General features: G+C 55.1%; 3 protein-coding genes across 3 annotated transcripts; 2 read left to right on the plus strand and 1 right to left on the minus strand.

Moving 5' to 3' along the window:
- Positions 1–9886: 9886 nt before the first annotated feature.
- LOC142067923 (feather keratin 1-like) lies at positions 9887–10201 on the plus strand. The gene has a single exon (XM_075116932.1). The coding sequence runs from the start codon at positions 9887–9889 to the stop codon at positions 10190–10192; it is 306 nt and encodes a 101-aa protein (XP_074973033.1). The 3' UTR covers positions 10193–10201.
- A 4259-nt stretch (positions 10202–14460) lies between these two features.
- On the minus strand, positions 14461–14766 carry LOC142067749 (feather keratin 1-like). The gene has a single exon (XM_075116687.1). It carries the CDS (start codon positions 14764–14766, stop codon positions 14461–14463), a length of 306 nt encoding a protein of 101 aa, XP_074972788.1.
- Positions 14767–18505: 3739 nt separating this feature from the next.
- LOC142067924 (feather keratin 1-like) lies at positions 18506–18834 on the plus strand. The gene has a single exon (XM_075116933.1). The coding sequence runs from the start codon at positions 18506–18508 to the stop codon at positions 18809–18811; it is 306 nt and encodes a 101-aa protein (XP_074973034.1). The 3' UTR covers positions 18812–18834.
- The last annotated feature ends 4245 nt before the right edge of the window (positions 18835–23079 follow it).

Below are 23079 nucleotides of genomic sequence, written 5' to 3' on the forward strand. Positions count from 1 at the left end.
ATGCATGGCCAGCAGGTTGAGGGAGGGGATTCTGCCCCTCTGCTACGCTCTGGTGAGACCTGTTGAGGCGAGCCCTGACGACAGCTACAAAAATGGTCAGACGGATGGAACACATCTATGAGGACAGGCTGAGGGAGATGGGGTTGTTTCAGCCTGGAGAAGCATAGGCTCAGGGGAGACCTTACTGCTGCCTTTGGATACTTAAAGGGGATTATAAGGTAGATGGGGACAGACTTTTTAGTAGGTCCTGTAGTGATAGAGCAAGGTGTAATGGCTTTAAACTAGAAGAGGTCAGCTTCAGACTGGATATAAGGAAGAAATTTTTTACTATGAGGCTGAAACACTGGCACAGGTTGCCCAGCAAGGTGGTAGATGCCCCAGCCCTGGAAACATTCAAGGTCAGGTTGGACAAGACCCTGAAAAACCTGATCTAGGTGAATCAGTCGGCGAGGAGCTCAGCGGCGGCAAGGGCGAGTCCCGTGGCGCAGTGCTAGATCGGGGCAGGCAGAGCGGTTCCTCGTACCCAAGAAGCCTGGGGGTGAGCAGAGGGACCCGTCAGGAGCCGGCAGCTCTCGCGAGCAAGGCTGACGTGCAGCTGACGCAGCGTGGGGCATTGCCAGAAGCAATGGCGGGAGATTTAAACAGCCCCTAGGGAGTGCGAGCGACCAGGAGCGTGGCGAACAGGACGGGCAAACAGGGCGTGGGGCGGCAGTTCGTGCAGGCAGGGCGAGCAGGAGGATGCCACAGCCCGCTTGTAGGTCTACAGCTCAGGCAAGTGCTTTGGCCTTGGGCAAAATGGTGAGCACTCGCCTCAGAGCTAAAACCACTGTTTGTTCAGCGAAAGCCCCTGAGATGTCAGACTCATCCACCCAGACGGGTCTGGTAAGACAGGACACATCAGTACAGGCAGTGGGTTGCGGCAAATGCCGAAACACCCCTCCTGATGAAAAGGTAAGTACCTGCACGAGGTGTGCACAGGGTCAGGTGGCCGAACTGCAGGAAACGGTGAAGAGGCTGTGCAGTATTTGAGGAGCTGAGGCAGAGATAGACAGGTGGCTTCAGAATCATGTTCCTGTGGCAGACACCGCCGAGAATGAGGCACCGTGGACCCTGGTGACTCACAAGAGCAGGATTCCACATCAGCCTGCACCCTCCACCATCACAATTAGAAACAGATATGAAGCCTTAACGACTGAGGATACCCATCAGCAAAGTCTGCAAAGTCCCCTGCAAGGGGAAACTGTACCAGCAACACACAGTGGGTATCGTAAAAAGAACCGACGAGTGCTTGTGGTGGGTGGCTCTCTGTTGAAGGGTACTGAGGCACCCATCTGCCGGCCTGACAGGGAGTCACGAGAGGTGTGCTGCCTCCCAGGAGCCAAGGTCCGAGACGTTGCTGAGAGGGTGCCACAACTCATCAGGAAAACAGACTGCTATCCGCTATTACTATTTCATGTAGGCATGAACGTCACTGAGAGCCACAACCTGGGTAAAATCAAGGAAGATTTTCGAGCCCTAGGGGAGCAAGTGAAAAGCATTGGCGCCCAAGTGATCTTCTCTTCCATTTTGCCAGTTCGAGGGAAGGGAGCAGCCAGAAACAGGCGCATAATGCATATCAACTCCTGGCTATGTGGTTGGTGCCGTCGTGAGGGGTTTGGCTTTTACGACAATGGGGTGTTCTTCAATGACGGCAACATGCGAGGGAGGGATGGAATCCATCTGTCTAAAAAGGGGTTAGGGGAATCTTCAGCAGTAGGCTGGCTAATTTGGTGAGGCAGGCTTTAAACTGAAGGACCTGGGGGGTGGGATCCGTGGAGAAAACGCTCACACCAGCACATCCAACGGGGGAGTAAGTCAGGCCAAGCAGTGTGGTGACAAAGGTTCCTTAGCTGTCTCCCAAGAGGTGAAACACAGGAGTAAACCCCTCAAGTGTATGTACATGAATGCATGCAGTCTAGGTAACAAACAGGAGGAGCTGGAGCTCCGTGCCCTCTCAGAAGGGTACGACATCATAGGAGTAACTGAAACACAGTGGGACACCTCAAATGACTGGGGGATCGCAATGGATGGTTACAAGCTCTTTCGTGAAGACAGGCAAGGTAGAAGAGGTGGAGGAGTTGCACTCTACATCAAGGAACACCTAGAATGTATCGAAGTCAACTATGGTGATTGCGACTGCTCTATCGAATGCCTCTGGATTAAAGTCAAAGGGGTCATCTCCAAGCAGGACCTCACAGTGGGCATCTGCTATCGACCTCCTAACCATGGTGACAAAGCCGGCGAAGTGATATTTGGGGCACTAAAGCAAGCTTCTGGCCAACAGAATCTGGTCCTGATGGGTGACTTCAACTACCCAGACGTCTGCTGGAAGAACAATACGGCAGCTGGCGTGTCATCCACCAAGTACCTGGAATGTGTAGAGGACTGTTTCCTGATACAAATGTTAGATGTGCCAACCAGGAATGAGGTGCTGCTGGACTTGCTATTCACAAACCGAGAAAGCCTGCCTTGTAATATCTTGGTTAGTGATAGCCTTGGCTGCAGTGACCACAACATTGTGGAGTTCGGGATCCTGCTGAGTGTGCTGAAGGTCAGCTCTAAGACAAGGGTTCTTGATTTTAGAAGCGCAAACTTCAGTGCACTCAGGGCTCAATTGGGACGGATCGATGGGAGGCTTCCATGGAATACAAAGGAGGTAGTGAGAGCTGGGAATTCTTCAAGAACTCTCTATTGGAAGCACAAAGCCAGATAATCCCCTACAAAGGAAAAGGAAGTAAGCGGAGCAAGAGGCCCCCATGGCTCAACCATGACCTCCTGGGTCTACTCAGATCCAAAAGGGAAGCACACCAGAAATGGAGAAGTGGAGGATTGTCCACCGAGAACTACAGGGGCATAGCCAGCGAGTGCAGAGACACAGTCAGAAAAGCAAAAGCCCAATTTGAATTGAAACTGGCTGTAGACATAAAAAATAACAAGAAAGGGTTCTTCAGACATGTCAACCGTAAGGAGAAAAAGAAGGAAAACATAGGCCCACTGTTAAACAGAAAAGGAGAATCAATCACGAATGATGCAGAAAAGGCAGAGGTCCTCAACACCTTCTTCACCTTGGTCTTTATCAGCACTGTAGGGTCCCAGGCTTTGGGAACAAAATTGCCCATCGAACCAAACACCAACCCACCATCGGTGAAGGAAGAGTTAGTATATGAACTACTGCAGGAGCTTGACCCCCACAGATCAATGGGCCCTGACACCATCCACCCGAGGGTGTTGAGAGAGCTGGCTGACATCATCGCAAGGCCGCTCTAAATAATCTTTGAGAAGTCATGGAGAACGGGGGATGTCCCAGAGGACTGGAGGAAGGCAAATGTTACCCCTATCTACAAGAAGGGCTCGAGGGAGGATCCGGGTAACTCTAGGCCCATCAGCCTTACTTCAATCCCTGGGAAAGTTATGGAATGAATCCTCCTGGGGGCCATCACAAGTCAATTGAAGCACGTGATTGGGAAAAAGCCAATGTGGCTTCACTAAAGGCAGATCGTGCTTGACAAACCTGGTGGCCTTCTGTGACAAAGTGACTTGCCTGGTTGACATGGGGCAGGCCGTGGACATTGTTTACCTGGACTTCTCCAAGGCCTTTGATAACGGTGCCCCATAGTCTCCTCCTGGAGAAACTGATGTGTTATGGCCTAGACAAGTGGTCTGTGCAGTGGGTGGGGAACTGGCTGACAGGCCGCACCCAAAGGGTGGTGGTAAATAGCTCTTTCTCAAACTGGCAACCTGTCACAAGTGGAGTCCCCCAGGGATCGACATTGGGCCCAATGTTATTCAACATCTTTATAAGTGATCTGGATACCGGCATCAAGTGTAGCCTGATGAAGTTTGCTGATGACACCAAGTTGAGTGGGGAAGTAGACACTCCGGAAGGGAGAGCTGCTCTGCAGGGAGATCTGGATAGGCTGGAGGAGTGGGCCAGCAAGAACCTTATGAAGTTCAACAAGAAAAAGTGTAAGATCATGCACCTGAGAAACTGCACCAGGAATGCAGCACAGACTGGGATCCACCTGGCAGGAGAGCAGCTCTGTGGAAAGGGACCTGGGGGTCCTGGTGGACAGAAAGCTCAACATGAGCGAACAGTGGCTGCTGCGGCCAAGAAGGCCAACAGGATGCTGGGTTGCACCAAAAAGGGCATCGCCAGCAGAGAGAAAGACATCATTAGCCCACTCTACTCAGCACTTGTCAGGCCACACCTGGAGCGCTGTGTGCAGTTCTGGTCCCCTCTGTACAAAAAGGATGTGGCCAGGCTGGAAGGGGTCCAGAGAAGGGCCACCAAGATGATCAAAGGATTGCGAAGCCTGCCATACGAGGATAGGCTGGGAGTGCTGGGTTTGTTCAGCCTTGAGAAAAGGGGGTTCAGAGGGGAGCTCATCGCCGTGCACCAGTACTTAAGGGGTAGTTACAAAGAAGATGGACACTCCCTTTTTACATGGAGTCCCACGGAGAGGACAAGGGGGAATGGAAACAAGTTGCTCTTGGGGAGATTCCGATTGGACACCAGAGGGAAATTTTTCACAGTGAGGACAGTCAACCATTGGAATAATCTCCCCAGGGAAGTGGTTGACTCGGCCACGTTGGACACCTTCAAGAGTCGTCTGGACAGGGTGCTGGGCCATCTTGTTTAGACTCTGCTCTTCCCGGAAAGGTTGGACTAGATGATCCCTGAGGTCCCTTCCAACCTGTGTGATTCTGTGAAGATATCCCTGTTCATTGCAGGGGTGTTGACTAGATGACCTTTAAAGGTCTCTTCCAGTCCAAACTATTCTGTGATTCGATGCCTCTAACTTTTGCAATCTGATAGTAAAGTCCTTCCTACCCCAGACCAGAATGATGTCGGATGCCATTTCTGCATGGGTGCGGGCTACCTCATGGTGTCCACAAGGACCCACGTACCCTGCTGCAAAGCTCTTTCACAGCCCATTGGCCCCGGACTGTAGTGGTGCAGGAGGTTCTTCTTCCCCCACTGCAGGACTTTGCATATAGAAGTTAAAAACTATTGGCCCCAGCCTAGACCCCTACAACGCACCAGAAGGGAGTGGTTACCAGCTGTCCTTCGTGCCACTCACCACAACATTTGGAGACCAGCAGCCATGCCAGATTTCAATCTCCTCCACTGCCCTCTTCCCCAGACTGTATTTTGTTAGTCAGTCTGTAAGGATTATTACAGCAGACAGCATCAAAAGCCTTGGTTAGATGAGATTAACAGCATTTGCTGCACTTCCCTCACCCACTGGAGCCAGGCACATCATCAAAGAAGGCCATGAGGGTGGTCAGGTGGTCAGACCTGCTTTCCCCTCCAGGAAGCCATGCTGACCACTCACAATCACCTTCTCGCCCTTTCACCTTGGGAAAGGGCTTCCAGCACGATTTGCTCCATCACTTTTGCAGGGATCAAGATGAGGATGGCCGGCCTGCTGTTCCCCCCAGCTCCTCCTTTCTGCCCGTCCTGAAGACAGGAGGCCCATTGGCTTTCTTCCAGTCCTCAGCTGCATTCCCTGACTGGGGTCACTTTCCATGGGAGTTGAGCACAGCCTTGTAGCGACACCAAGCAACTCCCTTGGGTGCATGGCATCAGGTCGCTTGCACTCAGGTCAGTCCAACCTCTTTAAATGTTTTCCACACCTGATCCTCTTCTACTGCAGGTAAGTCTTCCCTGCTCCAGACTTTCCAAGGAATCACAGAATCACAGAATCGCAGAATGCTAGGGGTTGGAAGGGACCTCTGGAGAGATTCCTGTCTTCTTGTCTTCAGCCCCCCTGCTCGAGCAAGTATACCCTAGAGCAGGGTGCACAGGACCACGTGATGGCAGGTTTTGAATGTCTCCAGGGAAGGAGGCTCTGCAACCGCTCTGGGCAGCCTGTTCCACTGCTCTGTCACCCTCACAGTAAAGAAGTTTTTCCTCATATTCAGGTGGAACATCCTGTGTTCCAACTCGTGCCCATTGCCCCTTGTCCCGTCATTGGGCACCACTGAAAAGAGTCTGGGCCCATCCTCTTGACGCCCACCCTTCAGATATATATAAGTATTGATAAGATCCCCCCTCAGTCTTCTCTTCTGCAGGCTGAACAAACCCTGGTCTCTCAGCCTTTCCTCATAAGAGAAATGTTCCAGTCCCCTAATCACCTTGGTAGCTCTCCACTGGACTTGTTCAAGCTGTTCCCTGTCCTTAAACTGGAGGGCCCAGAATTGGACACAGTACTCCAAATTCGGTCTCACTAGGGCGCAGTAGAGGGGGAGGACAACCTCCCTTGACCTGCTGGCCACACTCCTTTTAATGCAGCCCAGGATACCGTTGGCCTTCTTGGCCCCAAGGGCACAGCGCTGGCTCAGTGTCACCTTGCTGTCCACCAGCACTCCCAGGGCCTTCTCAGCAGAGCTGCTTTCCTGCGGGTCAACCCTCCCCCAACCTGTACCAGTGGATGGGGTTGTTCCTCCCTAGGGGCGGGACCCTACACTTCCTTTTGTTGAATTTCATGAGGTTCCCCTCAGCCCAGCTCTCCAGCTGTCCAGGTCTCGTTGGATGGCAGCACAGCCTTCTGGTGTATCAGCCACTCCTCCCATCTTGGTATCTTCAGCAAACTTGCTGCGGTTATGCTCTGTCCCTTCATCCAGGTCACTGATGAATATGTTGAACAGGACTGCACCCAGCACAGACCCCTGGGGAACACCACTAGTGACAGGCCTCCAACCAGACTCTGCCCCATTGATCACGACCCTCTGAGTTCTGTTGTTGAGACAGTTCTCAATCCACCTCACTGTCCACTCATCCAACCCACGCTTCCTTAGCTTGCCTGTGAGGAGGCTATGGGAGACAGTGTCAAATGCCTTACTGAAGTTGTGATAGGCAGCATCCACTGCCCTCCCTTCGTTGACCCAGCCAGTCACGCCATCGTAGAAGGCTACCTGGTTGGTCAGGCGTGATCTCCCCTTGTGAATCCATGTTGACTACTTCTGATAACCTTCTTGTCCTCTGCGTGCCTGGAGATGACCTCCAGGATGAACTGCTCCATCACCTTTCCAGGGATGGAGGTGAGGCTGACTGGCCTATAGATCCCCAGGTCCTCCTTCTCGCCCTTTTTGAAGACTGGAGTGACATTTGCTGTCCTCCAGTCCTCGGGCACCTCTCCTGTCCTCTACGACACTTCAGAGATGATGGAGAGTGGCTCAGCAAGAACATCCGCCAGCTCCCTCAGCACTCGTGAGTGCATCCCATCGGGGCCCATGGATTTGCGAGGATCCAGTTGGCATAGGTGATCTCTGACCCAGTCTTTCTCAACCGATGGTAAGTCTGCCTTTGTCCCAGTTTGTCCTCTCTTCTCTGGGGGCTGGGATGCCCGAGGGCCAGCCTTAGCAAGTAAAGACCGAGGCAAAGGAGGCATTCAGTAGCTCCGCCTTCTCTGCATCCTGTGTCACCATGGTCCCTTCCTTGTTCAGCAGCGGGCTCACTGTATCCCCAGTCTTCCTTTTACTGCTGATGTATTTAAAGAAGCCCTTCTTGTTATCTTTGACATGCACTGCCAGACTGAATTCCAAGTGGGCCTTGGCCTTCCTCGTCGCACCTCTGCACACCCTGAAAACATTCCTATATTCCTCCCAAGTGGCCAGTCCTTTTTTCCACATGCTGTGAACCTCCTTCTTCCTTTTGAGTTTCTCTAGAAGCTCTTTGGTCATCCATGCAGGTCTCCTGGCTCCTCTGCCTGACTTCTTCCTCCTGGGGAAGCACTGATCTTGAGCTTGGAGGAAGTGGTCCTTGAATACTGTCCAGCTCTCTTGGATCCCCCTGCCTTCCAGAGCCCTAGCCCGTGGGATTCCTCCTAGCAGGTCTTTGAAGAGGCCAAAGTTGGCTCTCTTGAAGTCCAAGGCTGTAACCCGACTTATAGCCCTGCTTCTGTCTCGCAGTATCCTAAACTCAACCATCTCATGGTCACTGCAGCCAAGGCTACCCGCAATTCTCACATCCTCAGCCAGCCCTTCCTTGTTCGTTAGTATAAGGTCCAGCAGCACATCTTGCCTCATTGGCTCCTCTACTACCTGCACCAAAAAGTTATCCTCGTTGCTCTGCAGGAACCTCTTGGCTTGCGCGTGCCTCGCCATGTTGCTTTTCTAGCAAATATCAGGGTGGCTGACGTCCCCCACGAGGCCCAGGGCCTGCGATTGTGAGGCTGGAATTCCCGCTGTCTGTAGAATGCTTCATTGACTTCCTCTTCCTGATCAATGGTGGCCTGTAGCAAATGCCCACAACAGTGTCACCCATATTGGCCTGTCCCTTAATTTTTACCTGCAAGCTCGCAACATGTTCTCCTTCCACTCCAAGGCAGAGCTCAATGCATTCCAGTTGCTCTCTCACATAAAGAGCAACTCCTCCACCTCACCTTGCTGGCCTGTCTTTCCTAAAAAGCCTGTAGGCGTCCACAACCGCATTCCAGTAATGCGAGCTATCCCACCATGTCTCTGTAATTTCAATCAGATTGTGGCCCTGCGACCGCACACAGATCTCTAGTTCCTCCTGTTTATTCCCCATGCTGCGTGCATTGGTGTACAGGCATTTCAGAAAGGTGCCTGAGCATGCAGGTTTCCCTGGGGGGGTGCATGAGGATCCACTATAGCCATGCACGCCCTTGAGGTGGTTGGTGAATGTCAGGTGCCTGATGTATCGATAGCAAATCCTGCCAGTAAAGACCAAGGCCAACAGTCCTTGGAGTACCTCCACCTTTCCTGTACCACCTGTGCCCAGAGAAACTGTCCCATTCAGCCTTTGCCCAGGCCTTTCTTTTGCTGCTGACCTACCTGGGAGAAAACTTTCTTGTTACCCTCCACATGCTTTGCCTGACTGAACACCAGGTGGGCTCTGGCTTTCCTAACCACAACGCTGCATACTTAGCCTGGCAAAGGTTCTCCCCAGAGCAAAGGGCATTGAGAGGAAGACAGGTGAAACTGTTGGTACAGCCTGGCTGCCTGGAGATGCCATTGCTAGTGACCATTGGAGAGAGCTGAGAGAGGAAAGAGGGAGAAGCATATGGCACCTCCCTAAAAGGAGGAGCCTTTGAGTGCTCTGCTGACATCCGTTGCGCAAAGCAGAGCTGGCCCTTTTCCAGCAACGGGAGTTGCAACTGATCACAATTCACTGCCTCAAACCAACACCCCCTGAACTTTGGAGGTATCTACTGCCTGTACAGGCATGACTTTACTCGGGATATCCATGGGCCTCTTATCCCAGCACATGAAAGGAGCCAGCATGGTAGAGCAGGCATGTCAGAAATGAGGAAATGAAATGACAGTGTTGAGAGAAACCAAAACACAGCCTGTGCCATCAGGTAGGATATTTTTCTTTGGAGGTGAGTCTGTTGGAAAATTACTGCCCGCGTGCAGTGACTGAGGGCCTGGGGCAGTGCAGGAGCAGTATAAAAGCAGGCCCTTCCCGTCACTCTCTCATCCACTCCTCTCGCCTCCATCTCCCTGGGAACGAGGTGAGTTTGAAGCCCTTTCTCCTAATCCTTCTCTTCCTTTGGGATATCTCAGAGCATACCTGCTGCTTTGTCCTACACTGGCTCATTGGGCTACTTATCATGGGAGAGGGAAGGTGCCAGAGTTGTGACATAGTGAGAGGCCGGGGCCTTGCTGAAGCGAGCTATGGGTAGAAGGGACCTCTCTGGGCTTAGTTCCTCTTAGCAGGGCTCTCCTGAACTGCTGGAAAAAAGAACCCAGTAGACCCCGTACAACAGCTCTAGCTCCTGTCTCCAGCTGATGGTGGGGTGAGAGACTGCTCACCAAACACCCCTCATGCTCTGCTTCCCCCTGCCCACTCTCACAGGTGCACCTCCCGCCCCGAGACATGTCCTGCTACAACCCGTGCCTGCCCTGCCAGCCCTGCGGCCCGACCCCGCTGGCCAACAGCTGCAACGAGCCCTGTGTCAGGCAGTGCCAGGACTCCACCGTCGTCATCCAGCCCTCCCCCGTGGTGGTGACCCTGCCCGGCCCCATCCTCAGCTCCTTCCCACAGAGCACCGCCGTGGGATCCTCCACCTCCGCTGCCGTTGGCAGCATCCTCAGCTCTCAGGGAGTGCCCATCTCCTCCGGGGGCTTTGGCCTCTCCGGCTTTGGCAGCGGCTACTGCGGCAGGAGCTGCCTCCCCTGCTAAAGCTGCTGGCGATGGCCCTGGGGAAGGCCCCCAGGGACCCACAAGATGGCACTGGAGTGCGGATGGAGGGTCGGCTGGTTGCTTTCAGAAGGGCTGAGCCACACCGGCAGCCCGTCAGGCAGATGGACACCTGGCAGGGTCTCGGCCACAGCCATGGGGCGAAGACTCCTATCTGAGCCTGGTGCTCCCTGCACTGGGACCAGCACTCAGAACGGCCACAGTTCCCTCTTCTGCCTCAGTAAAGTTCTGCTGCATCCCAGTCCATGCCTCTGTGTCATCCTTTCCTCTGTAGAATCTCTCCCATGATGCCCAGGGAGAGAGATGTTGCTCCCTGGTCATTCTGGCAGGGTGGTCTTTGGGATGGTTGTGCAATGGTTGTTATCACAATTGTGTTGCGTCTGACGGGGGTGGAATTAACTTTCCCCATAAGAGCCTTCATAGTGCTGTGCTTTGTAGGTGTAGCTAGAAGGGTCCTGGTAACACAGAAATGTTTTGCCTTCTGCTGAGCAGTGCTTTTCTTTGCTTATGCACGTGGGACTTGCGTTTATTCATTACACTGCCTTTATGCCAAGCCACAAAGTTTTCTCCTTATTTTCTGCCCCCTGTCTCGCTGAGGACACGGAAGGATAGAGTGTCTTGGTGGGCAGCTGGCAGCCAGACGAGGCCAACTCCCCGCAGCCTTTCTGGCGTTCAGCACGGGTCTCAAGACATTGGCAGTTTTGATCTGAGCGTGCTCTAGCTGTAGTAGTTCCTAATTAGCAGGCGTTTGCGCAGGTGAGGGAGGGTGTTCGCTTGGTGCACCGCTTATCTCTTTCCTTGCCTGAGCTTGGGCACATGTTCCTAGAACCAAAGGCTATGCGCTTTGCCCTGGCATGGATGCCCTTCCTGTGCTGGGCAGAGCTGCCTTGTGGAGAGGGTGCGGGAACACACCTCCCTCTTCCCATGCGGGACTGATGTGGGTTGTTTGGTTACACAGGCTCCCGAGGTCCTCCCTCTCCTTTACGCGAGGTGTTTAAAACTACTAACCAACACTGTCGCCTTAACGTGGGGTTTGTGGAATGTGGTGTCATGCTGGCGTACGAGGAGACAATTTCTGGGTGCGGTGACAGTGAAACATGCCCTGAGGTGGCCGGTCCGTGGGCGGCAGCTGCCTGAAAACCAGCTGCTTTTAGCACTGTGTTGGAGCTTGACCTGTGCCTATCGAGCCATGATTCAGTGCTATCAGAGGACAGTGTTTAAGAGAGGGACCCAAACCTCTCTGAGAATGTCACGGTTCAGCCGGGCATCCAAACTACATCTAAGAACGTGGTAGTTGAGGCAGAGACCCAAAGCACATCTGAGACAGCCATGGTTGAGATCGGGACCCAAACACCACCTCGAGTAATTGCTCCAGTAGTGGAAAAGAAATAGTGGGCAGGGAGGTGAACCGGACCATATCGTCCATTAGTAAGGGAATGAGGGGGACGAAGAGTCTGATGGGTAAGCTGGTCCTTCAGCAAAGAAGTGGGAGGGAGAAGTGAGAGAAATCACTCAAGAGACAGGAAGTACCCGGTCCCTGACCTCAAGGGAACTTTGGGAGATGTGGAAAGATTACAGGCAGCAGCCGGGAAAGCGGATCACTGCCTGGCAACTCCGATGCTGGAAGAGCAGGGCCAACAGTCAGGAACTGGAAGGTAAGGAAGCCCAACAGGCTGAGCGCCTCGCTAGGGAGTGGGGAGTTGACAGCGGCATTGGAAAAGAGGCGGTGAATTGCAGTGCCCGGGGGCGTCTCCTGTCAAGTACGAGGACAGGATTTCCGCTGAGGGAAGATCTTGTGATTTGGTGAGGAAGGTGGACTATCACTTTGGATGGCATCCAATACCCAAGAGAATTAGCGGTGCTGGTCATCGTCTACGGTGACCTGGGTGACAAGGAGGTCTCCAAAGGTCTGGAGAATGCCCCGTGTATACGGGCCATGTGAAAAAGGTGGTCCGCAATGCACCAGTGGCATATTCTAACAGCTTGGCAACACTGCACTGCCCAGATTTGGATACACCAACTGTGGAGAGAGCAGCTTGCTGCCTCTGAAATGTTGAAGAAAATCTCTCTCCCTCCTTGTCCCCGCAGGCCAGCACCTCAGCTGTGAGGGGTGCCCCACAGAGCCAGTCTGCTCCTGCTGTGGTCAGGGGGGAAAGGAAGACCCCGGACCGTGTCACGTGGCCCTCTCCGGATCTTCCTGCATGACCAGGGGAAGTGGGATGCTGAGCCCACCTTTGAGCCGGAAACCTGCGTGCGCACACAGCGGGGAAGGCCGCTGCTAATAAGGGGCCGTGCAAGAAGGCTGTCAGTTGAGCTGCAGCTCAGTTACCCCATTATCTGGGGGCAAGAAAGCAGAAGAAGGGTTAGGGAAGGGCAAAAAGAAAAATGCTGATTCTTCTTAGAGGTGGATTGGCCATGAAACAAAGCAAGGGCAACGGACCTGCCCAGGAGAGGTGTTTGTTGGGAGTACGATGGCAGGGTGGCTGTCACCACATCTTTATGGATGTGATTAATAAGGTAACACCTGTATCCCCGTCACCTGGCAGCCAGACAAGGTCAACCCGCCACAAGAACGATTGCTAACTGCCGCAGCGTGGTCCTTCCGTCTACGGACACCGCAGCACCAAGGGTGAGGAGAGCGTTGCGCTGGAGGTGCGTAGGGCAGATGGGGAGCCTTTGCTCTTTGCAAAAGGCGGGCAGGGTGGGACCCAGGGCGGTGGGCCCCTTCGGGCCACCGTCACTTTCATGGAGAAGAAGTCATCCATGAGTCCTCCAGAGCCCCTGGCCATTCAGGCCCTGCTTTGCTGGACCTCTGCGCAGCCGTGCCTTCTGGGCCTCAGTGCACTTGCTGAGGAAGGGACGCGTGGCCACTGCTGATGTCGCTTGAGGAGCCTGGGCTGCGCGAAGCCCTGGGAGGGCAGCAGCCCCACAAGCTGCTGGGAAGTGGCCAGGTGGGGAGGAGAGGAGTCAGGTGGGAAGGGGTAGCAATCGCTCGTGCCCTGGCTGCTGCTGTGCTGGGGGAGGAGGCTCAAGCAGGAAATGACCCCCAAACAGCTGACCAGAATTGACAAAAGAGCTGTGGCATGCTGTATGACATCATGGCCAACAATAGCACTGTGGGTAGAGCCGTGATCAGCATCTGTCTTGGTAGTAACCAGCCACGTCACCTCACATCTCCTTCGCCCTCTGACAAGCAACAGCCCAAGAGCAGGGCCAGGAAGAGGTGCTTTTTTGGTAACCCCATTAAAACAGGTGAAACTCAACTCTCAGGACTCTTCCCAGACATGAAGGGCGGCTGACATCAACATCCTGGACTGCGTGAGTAGGCGTGTAGCCAGGAGATCGTTAGGAGTGATGACCCCACTCGGCTCAGCACCAGCCCAACAGTCTCTAGAACATTAGTTCAAGTTTTGGGCTGCAATATAAGAAGGACGTGACCAAACGGAATGGGTTCAGCGGAGGGTGGCCAGGAGAGTGAGAGGCTTGGAGCCCTTGCTTGGGGATGAGAGGCAGAGGGTGTGGGGTTTGCTGAGCGTGGAGAAGAGAATGCTTTGGTGAGAGACCTAAGATCGTCTCTGAAGCAGCTACGGTCATTAAAGTGTGTCAGGTAACTCTTCCCGCCCCAGATAGGCGGAGAAGTTCAGAAAGCAGGGGGTCACCCTACGTGTGCCAAACAATACTCAAAGCAAGCCTGTGTTAACAATCACTGCATTACCATCCCCAACAAGCCTCTCCCAGAACCAGCCCCGAGCAACATATCTGCCCTTGGGCATCTTGGGAGAGCATCTGCAGGGGGAAGAATGACACAGAGACAAAGGCGGGGATGCAGCAGAACTTTAATGAGGCAGGAGAGGGAATTGAGGTCATTCTGAGTGCTGGTCATGGTGCAGGGAGCACCAGGGGCAGATGACAGCCTGCGCCCCACAGCTGCAGCAGAGATCCTGCCAGGAGTCCATCTGCCTGCCCCACGGAGGGAGCAGAGCCAGCAGGAATTCCCTAGGCTGGCTTTGTGGGGCTCAGAGCCACGGGGAGCACGGGAGATCAAGGACCCGGGAGGGAAAGGAGAGAGTGGAAGAGGGGAAGGGTAGGCATGCACTGTGCTTTCCAAGAGCCCATGCTGACCCTGTACTTCTGCAAGGGGTGTTGGCATGGCTCAGCCCCTCTGAAAGCAAGAAGCGGGTGCTCCGTCGCCAGTCCGGTCCCAACTTGTGGGTCCCTGGGGACCTTCCCCAGGGCCATCGCCAGCAGCTTTAGCAGGGGAGGCACGTTCTCCCACAGTAGCGGTTGCCCAAGCGGGAGAAGCCAAAGCCCCCGGAGGAGATGGGCACTCCCTGAGAGCTGAGGATGCTGCCAACGGCAGCGGAGGTGGAGGATCCCACGGCGGTGCTCTGTGGGAAGGAGCTGAGGATGGGGCCGGGCAGGGTCACCACCACGGGGGAGGGCTGGATGACGACGGTGGAGTCCTGGCACTGCCTGACACAGGGCTCATTGCAGCTGTTGGCCAGCGGGGTCGGGCCGCAGGGCTGGCAGGGCAGGCACGGGTTGTAGCAGGACATGTCTCGGGGCGGGAGGTGCACCTGTGAGAGTGGGCAGGGGGAAGCAGAGCATGGGGGGGGAGGGGTGGGTGAGGTGCAGCCTGTCACCCCAGGACGAGGGAAAGAGCCACGAGCTGGAGCCAAGAGGTGGAGGCACCGTAGGCAGACCTAGTGGTTCTCCTTCCCCTCTGCCCAAAAGAGCCCTGAAAAGAGCACCCAGACCCAGGGAGGTCCCTTCCTGGCCCATAGCTCAGCAGACACCTCAGCCAAGCCCAGCTTCTGCCCACGCCACACCTTCCGTCCCCTCCATCTCCCATGACAAGCAGTTCCAAGACCCAACAAAAGGAGAAAAAGACAATTTTGTGCTGAGAAATCCTAGAGGAGGATGAGGCAAAGGAGGACGAGCAGGCAGAGGAGAAAGGGCTTCAGAGTTACCTTGTTCTCAAGGAGATGGAGGCGAGAGGAGTGGTTGAGAGAGTGAGGAGAAGGGCCTGCTTTTATACTGCTCCTGCACTGCCCCAGGCCCTCAGTCACTGCACGCGGGCAGTAATTTTCCAACAGACTCACCTCCAGAGCAAACTATCCTCCCTACTGGCACAGGTTGTGCTTTGGTTTCCCTCAACGCTGCCGCTTCATTTCCTCATTTCCATCGTGCTTGATTTGCCATGCAGTCTCCTTTCATGTGCTGGGATGAAAGGCCCAAGGATATCCCGAATAAGGTCATGTCGGCACAGGCAGCAGATACCTCCAGATACCCAGCGCTTGGGTTAGGAAAGCTGAAGCCCACCTGGTGTGGGCTTTCCACACCTCCTTCCCCTCCTTTCCACACCTCCTTTCCACACCTCCTTTCCCTCCTGGGTCCTTGCTCTCCTGCACTCCCCTGGGCTGTGAGCACCACAAAGACCTTTCCAACCTCAAGGCTCCTGCGATTCTGTCATGGGCAAAAGACAGGTGACGCACGGCTGCTGCGAAGAAGGAAGAAGTGGTTGGGAACATGGGAATCAAGGGCAGCCTTGGCTACCACAGCACAGGAACACTAGGTTTGAAGAGCTGTTGTCAGGGAGGAAAGTGAGTAGCAGGGTACAGCCCCAGGACTTCAGGCAGGCCAACTGTGGCCTAGTCAGGCAGCGGGTAGGCACCTCATGGTCCAAGAGCAAGAAGGGTCCAGCCAATACTGAGGCAAACAATCAGAAATCTCAGCAGCCTGGCTTTGGCTGAGCGGCGTAGCCACGGCGGAGCACCAACGTCAAAAGGCAGCATCCTGGAGTTGGAAGGAGGAATGAGCTGCAGAGAAGGAATGTGGGAATAATCCCTGGGCATGTTGGGATGCTGTTAGGAAAGCCAAAGCTCAGCCTGCCTTGAGTCTTGCAAGGGGCCTCAAGAGCAACAGGCAACAAGCATCAAGAGCAACATCCAACCCCTACAGGGGTAGCCAAAGAGTGATGGGAGAAAAATGTGGGCCCTCTGCTGACTGGGGCGTCTGATTTCCTGACAGTGGACAGAGAGCAGGCTGCCTGTGGGGAGTCAGGGCCTTCTCTCTCCCAGCGGTCACCTCTAAGTTCTCCCAGGCTGCTCTGCCCTTTGAAAGAGTTGAAGGAAGGAGGGGTATCCCTCCCAGCCTGAGTAAACTTGAGCCGTACAAGCCAGCTGATGTGCTACAGGGCAGGGCTGCTGTAAAGGAAGACCTAGACCAGCGGGAGCACTGGGCCAAAGGAACCTCACAGTGTTAAGAAGGACACGTGGCAAGTGCTGCATCTGGAAAGGAAGAACCTCTTACATCAGTATGGCCTGGGGAATGGACCAGGCTACGCTCTTAGAGACCTGAAACCTCCTCTGGGTAGACCTGAGCCGTGGGGCAGGGTCACCCTTGGAGAGACGCTTGAAGGGTGGAAGGCAATGGACATACAGGCCTCGTCTTCCTGGACCAAGACAGCCGGCTGTGGGAGGGGGCACTCCTGAATGCTCCGTGGAGGAAAAGAAAAGGTCACAGAAAATATCTCCCCACAGGTTGGGACTCTTGCTTGGTTCTCAAGCGTTACATCTTTTCCTGGCAGTAGTGCCTCACCATGCCTCCTTTCCCATGCCCCAAAGGCCTCCTCAGTTTGGAGTATAACCCAGCGCTGTTGGGGAAGCAAGGAAACTTCCCCCACCTCCCCAGTGAGCGGTGTCTGTCAGGACCCTGCAGTGCCACGTGCCTGGGGATGCTGAGGGGATGAGGGGACGTGCTCAGCAGGGCCCTGGGTACAGAAGCAGCTCTGAGACTGCGCTGAGGAGGTGATGCACTTCCCTGCCCTGCAGACATGGAGGCAGCTGGGATGTGTCTCAGGAGGGCAAGGGAATGCCTTCAGAAGCCAAGCTTCCCGGGATAGACTCTCCCTACCCATGGTGAGTCACACTCTAATGTTGGATTGGCCGTGTGCCAGCCTTTATGTGTGAGGCCAAGCCAGGAGTGCGTGCTGTCTGCAGGCTTGTACCCCACGCAGGGCTGAATTCCCCTGAGGCCAGGGCCGCTCCATCCCTGCCCCAGGAAAATCGTCTTTGAGCACTGGCTGCACCCGAGTACACAGCTCCAGGGCAGGCCATTGTGTGTCCCGCTGGTCAGGGTCCTAAGCATGCAGCCAAACTGCATGGTGGTGTGAGGAGAGTGGGAGGAACAAGGTTCTGTCCAGAGCCACAACACACCCGCCTTGTAGGGAGGAGGGAGGGGCCCAACTTATTTTGGGGCTTTGGGAGGGCAACGTTCTCATTCCACAAGCCCGCAGATGTCATTGTTAGGAGACCCCCAGAGACTGCCACAAGAGGGGATGACTTTACCATAGACACTGGCCAAAGTTTGCAGGAATGGGAAGCTTTCCTTGGGAGAAGACATTTGTAACCACAGCACAGCCCACCTGCCCACAGAGGCAATGGTCAGTGATTGCTGGAGCGAGCATGGGGGCAGTCAAGGAGGAGGAAGGATGCGGCGTGTCCCCATTCGCAGACGCCTTCGGGCACCAGGGAGAAGACAGCATTGGTGGGAAGATATGCCCATCTTCCTGCACAGGCTGTTGAAAACATCTCACCAGATTTCCCCAGACCCATGTCCTCCCTCTCCACAGACCTCCCCAGCTCTTGGGGACACACCTTTTGCCTGTGTTGACATGATTCTGTGCAAGAAATCCTTGGGCCTCTCATCCCCTTCCTTCAAAAGAGCCTCCGTGGCCTAATGGTCATGTCAGAAATGAGGAAATAAAATGGCAGGCTTGACGTAAACCAAAACACAGCCTGTGCCATCAGGTAGGATATTTTTCTCTGGAGGTGAGTCTGTTGGAAAATTACTGCCCGCGTGCAGTGACTGAGGGCCTGGGGCAGTGCAGGAGCAGTATAAAAGCAGGCCCTTCCCGTCACTCTCTCACCCACTCCTCTCGCCTCGATTTCCTTGGGAACAAGGTGAGCTGAAGCCCTTTCCTGTCTTTCTCAGCTGCCTCCTCCTTTTCCTACTGTGGGATTTCTCAGCCCACACTTGGCTCTTTTTCCCCTGCTGTGTCTTCAGTCCCCATGCCACGGTAGAGGGATGGTGTGGCTTCGAGAGAGGCTGGGCTGAGGTGTCTGCTGAGCTGGTGCTATGTGGGTTTAGTCGTTCTTCTTGGAGCTCTTTTGGGCTGAGGGAAATGGTATTCCTCATCGTCCTGGGGTGACAGGCTGCACCTCACCCACCCCTCCCCCCCCATGCTCTGCTTCCCCCTGCCCACTCTCACAGGTGCACCTCCCGCCCCGAGACATGTCCTGCTACAACCCGTGCCTGCCCTGCCAGCCCTGCGGCCCGACCCCGCTGGCCAACAGCTGCAATGAGCCCTGTGTCAGGCAGTGCCAGGACTCCACCGTCGTCATCCAGCCCTCCCCCGTGGTGGTGACCCTGCCCGGCCCCATCCTCAGCTCCTTCCCACAGAGCACCGCCGTGGGATCCTCCACCTCCGCTGCCGTTGGCAGCATCCTCAGCTCTCAGGGAGTGCCCATCTCCTCCGGGGGCTTTGGCCTCTCCGGCTTTGGCAGCGGCTACTGCGGCAGGAGCTGCCTCCCCTGCTAAAGCTGCTGGCGATGGCCCTGGGGAAGGCCCCCAGGGACCCACAAGATGGCACTGGAGTGCGGATGGAGGGTCGGCTGGTTGCTTTCAGAAGGGCTGAGCCACACCGGCAGCCCGTCAGGCAGATGGACACCTGGCAGGGTCTCGGCCACAGCCATGGGGCGAAGACTCCTATCTGAGCCTGGTGCTCCCTGCGCTGGGACCAGCACTCAGAACGACCACAGTTCCCTCTTCTGCCTCAGTAAAGTTCTGCTGCATCCCAGTCCATGCCTCTGTGTCATCCTTTCCTCTGTAGAATCTCTCCCATGATGCCCAGGGAGAGAGATGTTGCTCCCTGGTCATTCTGGCAGGGTGGTCTTTGGGATGGTTGTGCAATGGTTGTTATCACAATTGTGTTGCGTCTGACGGGGGTGGAATTAACTTTCCCCATAAGAGCCTTCATAGTGCTGTGCTTTGTAGGTGTAGCTAGAAGGGTCCTGGTAACACAGAAATGTTTTGCCTTCTGCTGAGCAGTGCTTTTCTTTGCTTATGCACGTGGGACTTGCGTTTATTCATTACACTGCCTTTATGCCAAGCCACAAAGTTTTCTCCTTATTTTCTGCCCCCTGTCTCGCTGAGGACACGGAAGGATAGAGTGTCTTGGTGGGCAGCTGGCAGCCAGACGAGGCCAACTCCCCGCAGCCTTTCTGGCGTTCAGCACGGGTCTCAAGACATTGGCAGTTTTGATCTGAGCATGCTCTAGCTGTAGTAGTTCCTAATTAGCAGGCGTTTGCGCAGGTGAGGGAGGGTGTTCGCTTGGTGCACCGCTTATCTCTTTCCTCGCCTGAGCTTGGGCACATGTTCCTAGAACCAAAGGCTATGCGCTTTGCCCTGGCATGGATGCCCTTCCTGTGCTGGGCAGAGCTGCCTTGTGGAGAGGGTGCGGGAACACACCTCCCTCTTCCCATGCGGGACTGATGTGGGTTGTATGGTTACACAGGCTCCCGAGGTCCTCCCTCTCCTTTACGCGAGGTGTTTAAAACTACTAACCAACACTGTTGCCTTAACGTGGGGTTTGTGGAATGTGGTGTCATGCTGGCGTACGAGGAGACAATTTCTGGGTGCGGTGACAGTGAAACATGCCCTGAGGTGGCCGGTCCGTGGGCGGCAGCTGCCTGAAAACCAGCTGCTTTTAGCACTGTGTTGGAGCTTGACCTGTGCCTATCGAGCCACGATTCAGTGCTATCAGAGGACAGTGTTTAAGAGAGGGACCCAAACCTCTCTGAGAATGTCACGGTTCAGCCGGGCATCCAAACTACATCTAAGAACGTGGTAGTTGAGGCAGAGACCCAAAGCACATCTGAGACAGCCATGGTTGAGATCGGGACCCAAACACCACCTCGAGTAATTGCTCCAGTAGTGGAAAAGAAATAGTGGGCAGGGAGGTGAACCGGACCATATCGTCCATTAGTAAGGGAATGAGGGGGACGAAGAGTCTGATGGGTAAGCTGGTCCTTCAGCAAAGAAGTGGGAGGGAGAAGTGAGAGAAATCACTCAAGAGACGGGAAGTACCCGGTCCCTGACCTCAAGGGAACTTTGGGAGATGTGGAAAGATTACAGGCAGCAGCCGGGAAAGCGGATCACTGCCTGGCAACTCCGATGCTGGAAGAGCAGGGCCAACAGTCAGGAACTGGAAGGTAAGGAAGCCCAACAGGCTGAGCGCCTCGCTAGGGAGTGGGGGGTTGACAGCGGAATTGGAAAAGAGGCGGTGAATTGCAGTGCCCGAGGGCGTCTCCTGTCAAGTACGAGGACAGGATTTCCGCTGAGGGAAGATCTTGTGATTTGGCGAGGAAGGTGGACTACCACTTTGGATGGCATCCAATACCCGAGAGAATTAGCGGTGCTGGTCATCGTCTACGGTGACCTGGGTGACAAGGAGGTCTCCAAAGGTCTGGAGAATGCCCCGTGTATACGGGCCATGTGAAAAAGGTGGTCCGCAATGCACCAGTGGCATATTCTAACAGCTTGGCAACACTGCACTGCCCAGATTTGGATACACCAACTGTGGAGAGAGCAGCTTGCTGCCTCTGAAATGTTGAAGAAAATCTCTCTCCCTCCTTGTCCCCGCAGGCCAGCACCTCAGCTGTGAGGGGTGCCCCACAGAGCCAGTCTGCTCCTGCTGTGGTCAGGGGGGAAAGGAAGACCCCGGACCGTGTCACGTGGCCCTCTCCGGATCTTCCTGCATGACCAGGGGAAGTGGGATGCTGAGCCCACCTTTGAGCCGGAAACCTGCGTGCGCACACAGCGGGGAAGGCCGCTGCTAATAAGGGGCCGTGCAAGAAGGCTGTCAGTTGAGCTGCAGCTCAGTTACCCCATTATCTGGGGGCAAGAAAGCAGAAGAAGGGTTAGGGAAGGGCAAAAAGAAAAATGCTGATTCTTCTTAGAGGTGGATTGGCCATGAAACAAAGCAAGGGCAACGGACCTGCCCAGGAGAGGTGTTTGTTGGGAGTACGATGGCAGGGTGGCTGTCACCACATCTTTATGGATGTGATTAATAAGGTAACACCTGTATCCCCGTCACCTGGCAGCCAGACAAGGTCAACCCGCCACAAGAACGATTGCTAACTGCCGCAGCGTGGTCCTTCCGTCTACGGACACCGCAGCACCAAGGGTGAGGAGAGCGTTGCGCTGGAGGTGCGTAGGGCAGATGGGGAGCCTTTGCTCTTTGCAAAAGGCGGGCAGGGTGGGACCCAGGGCAGTGGGCCCCTTCGGGCCACCATCACTTTCATGGAGAGGAAGTCATCCATGAGTCCTCCAGAGCCCCTGGCCATTCAGGCCCTGCTTTGCTGGACCTCTGCGCAGCCGTGCCTTCTGGGCCTCAGTGCACTTGCTGAGGAAGGGACGCGTGGCCACTGCTGATGTCGCTTGAGGAGCCTGGGCTGCGCGAAGCCCTGGGAGGGCAGCAGCCCCACAAGCTGCTGGGAAGTGGCCAGGTGGGGAGGAGAGGAGTCAGGTGGGAAGGGGTAGCAATCGCTCGTGCCCTGGCTGCTGCTGTGCTGGGGGAGGAGGCTCAAGCAGGAAATGACCCCCAAACGGCTGACCAGAATTGACAAAAGAGCTGTGGCATGCTGTATGACATCATGGCCAACAATAGCACTGTGGGTAGAGCCGTGATCAGCATCTGTCTTGGTAGTAACCAGCCATGTCACCTCACATCTCCTTCGCCCTCTGACAAGCAACAGCCCAAGAGCAGGGCCAGGAAGAGGTGCTTTTTTGGTAACCCCATTAAAACAGGTGAAACTCAACTCTCAGGACTCTTCCCAGACATGAAGGGTGGCTGACATCAACATCCTGGACTGCGTGAGTAGGCGTGTAGCCAGGAGATCGTTAGGAGTGATGACCCCACTCGGCTCAGCACCAGCCCGACAGTCTCTAGAACATTAGTTCAAGTTTTGGGCTGCAATATAAGAAGGACGTGACCAAACGGAATGGGTTCAGTGGAGGGTGGCCAGGAGAGTGAGAGGCTTGGAGCCCTTGCTTGGGGATGAGAGGCAGAGGGTGTGGGGTTTGCTGAGCGTGGAGAAGAGAATGCTTTGGTGAGAGACCTAAGATTGTCTCTGAAGCAGCTACGGTCATTAAAGTGTGTCAGGTAACTCTTCCCGCCCCAGATAGGCAGAGAAGTTCAGAAAGCAGGGGGTCACCCTACGTGTGCCAAACAATACTCAAAGCAAGCCTGTGTTAACAATCACTGCATTACCATCCCCAACAAGCCTCTCCCAGAACCAGCCCCGAGCAACATATCTGCCCTTGGGCATCTTGGGAGAGCATCTGCAGGGGGAAGAATGACACAGAGACAAAGGCGGGGATGCAGCAGAACTTTAATGGGGCAGGAGAGGGAATTGAGGTCATTCTGAGTGCTGGTCCTGGTGCAGCGAGCACCAGGGGCAGATGACAGCCAGCACCCCACAGCTGCAGCAGAGATCCTGCCAGGAGTCCATCTGCCTGCCCCACGGAGGGAGCAGAGCCAGCAGGAATTCCCTAGGCTGGCTTTGTGGGGCTCAGAGCCACGGGGAGCACGGGAGATCAAGGACCCGGGAGGGAAAGGAGAGAGTGGAAGAGGGGAAGGGTAGGCATGCACTGTGCTTTCCAAGAGCCCATGCTGACCCTGTACTTCTGCAAGGGGTGTTGGCATGGCTCAGCCCCTCTGAAAGCAAGAAGCGGGTGCTCTGTCGCCAGTCTAGTCCCAACTTGTGGGTCCCTGGGGACCTTCCCCAGGGCCATCGCCAGCAGCT

Source organism: Phalacrocorax aristotelis, chromosome 23 (assembly GCF_949628215.1).
Source record: "Phalacrocorax aristotelis chromosome 23, bGulAri2.1, whole genome shotgun sequence".
NCBI lineage: Eukaryota > Metazoa > Chordata > Aves > Suliformes > Phalacrocoracidae > Phalacrocorax > Phalacrocorax aristotelis.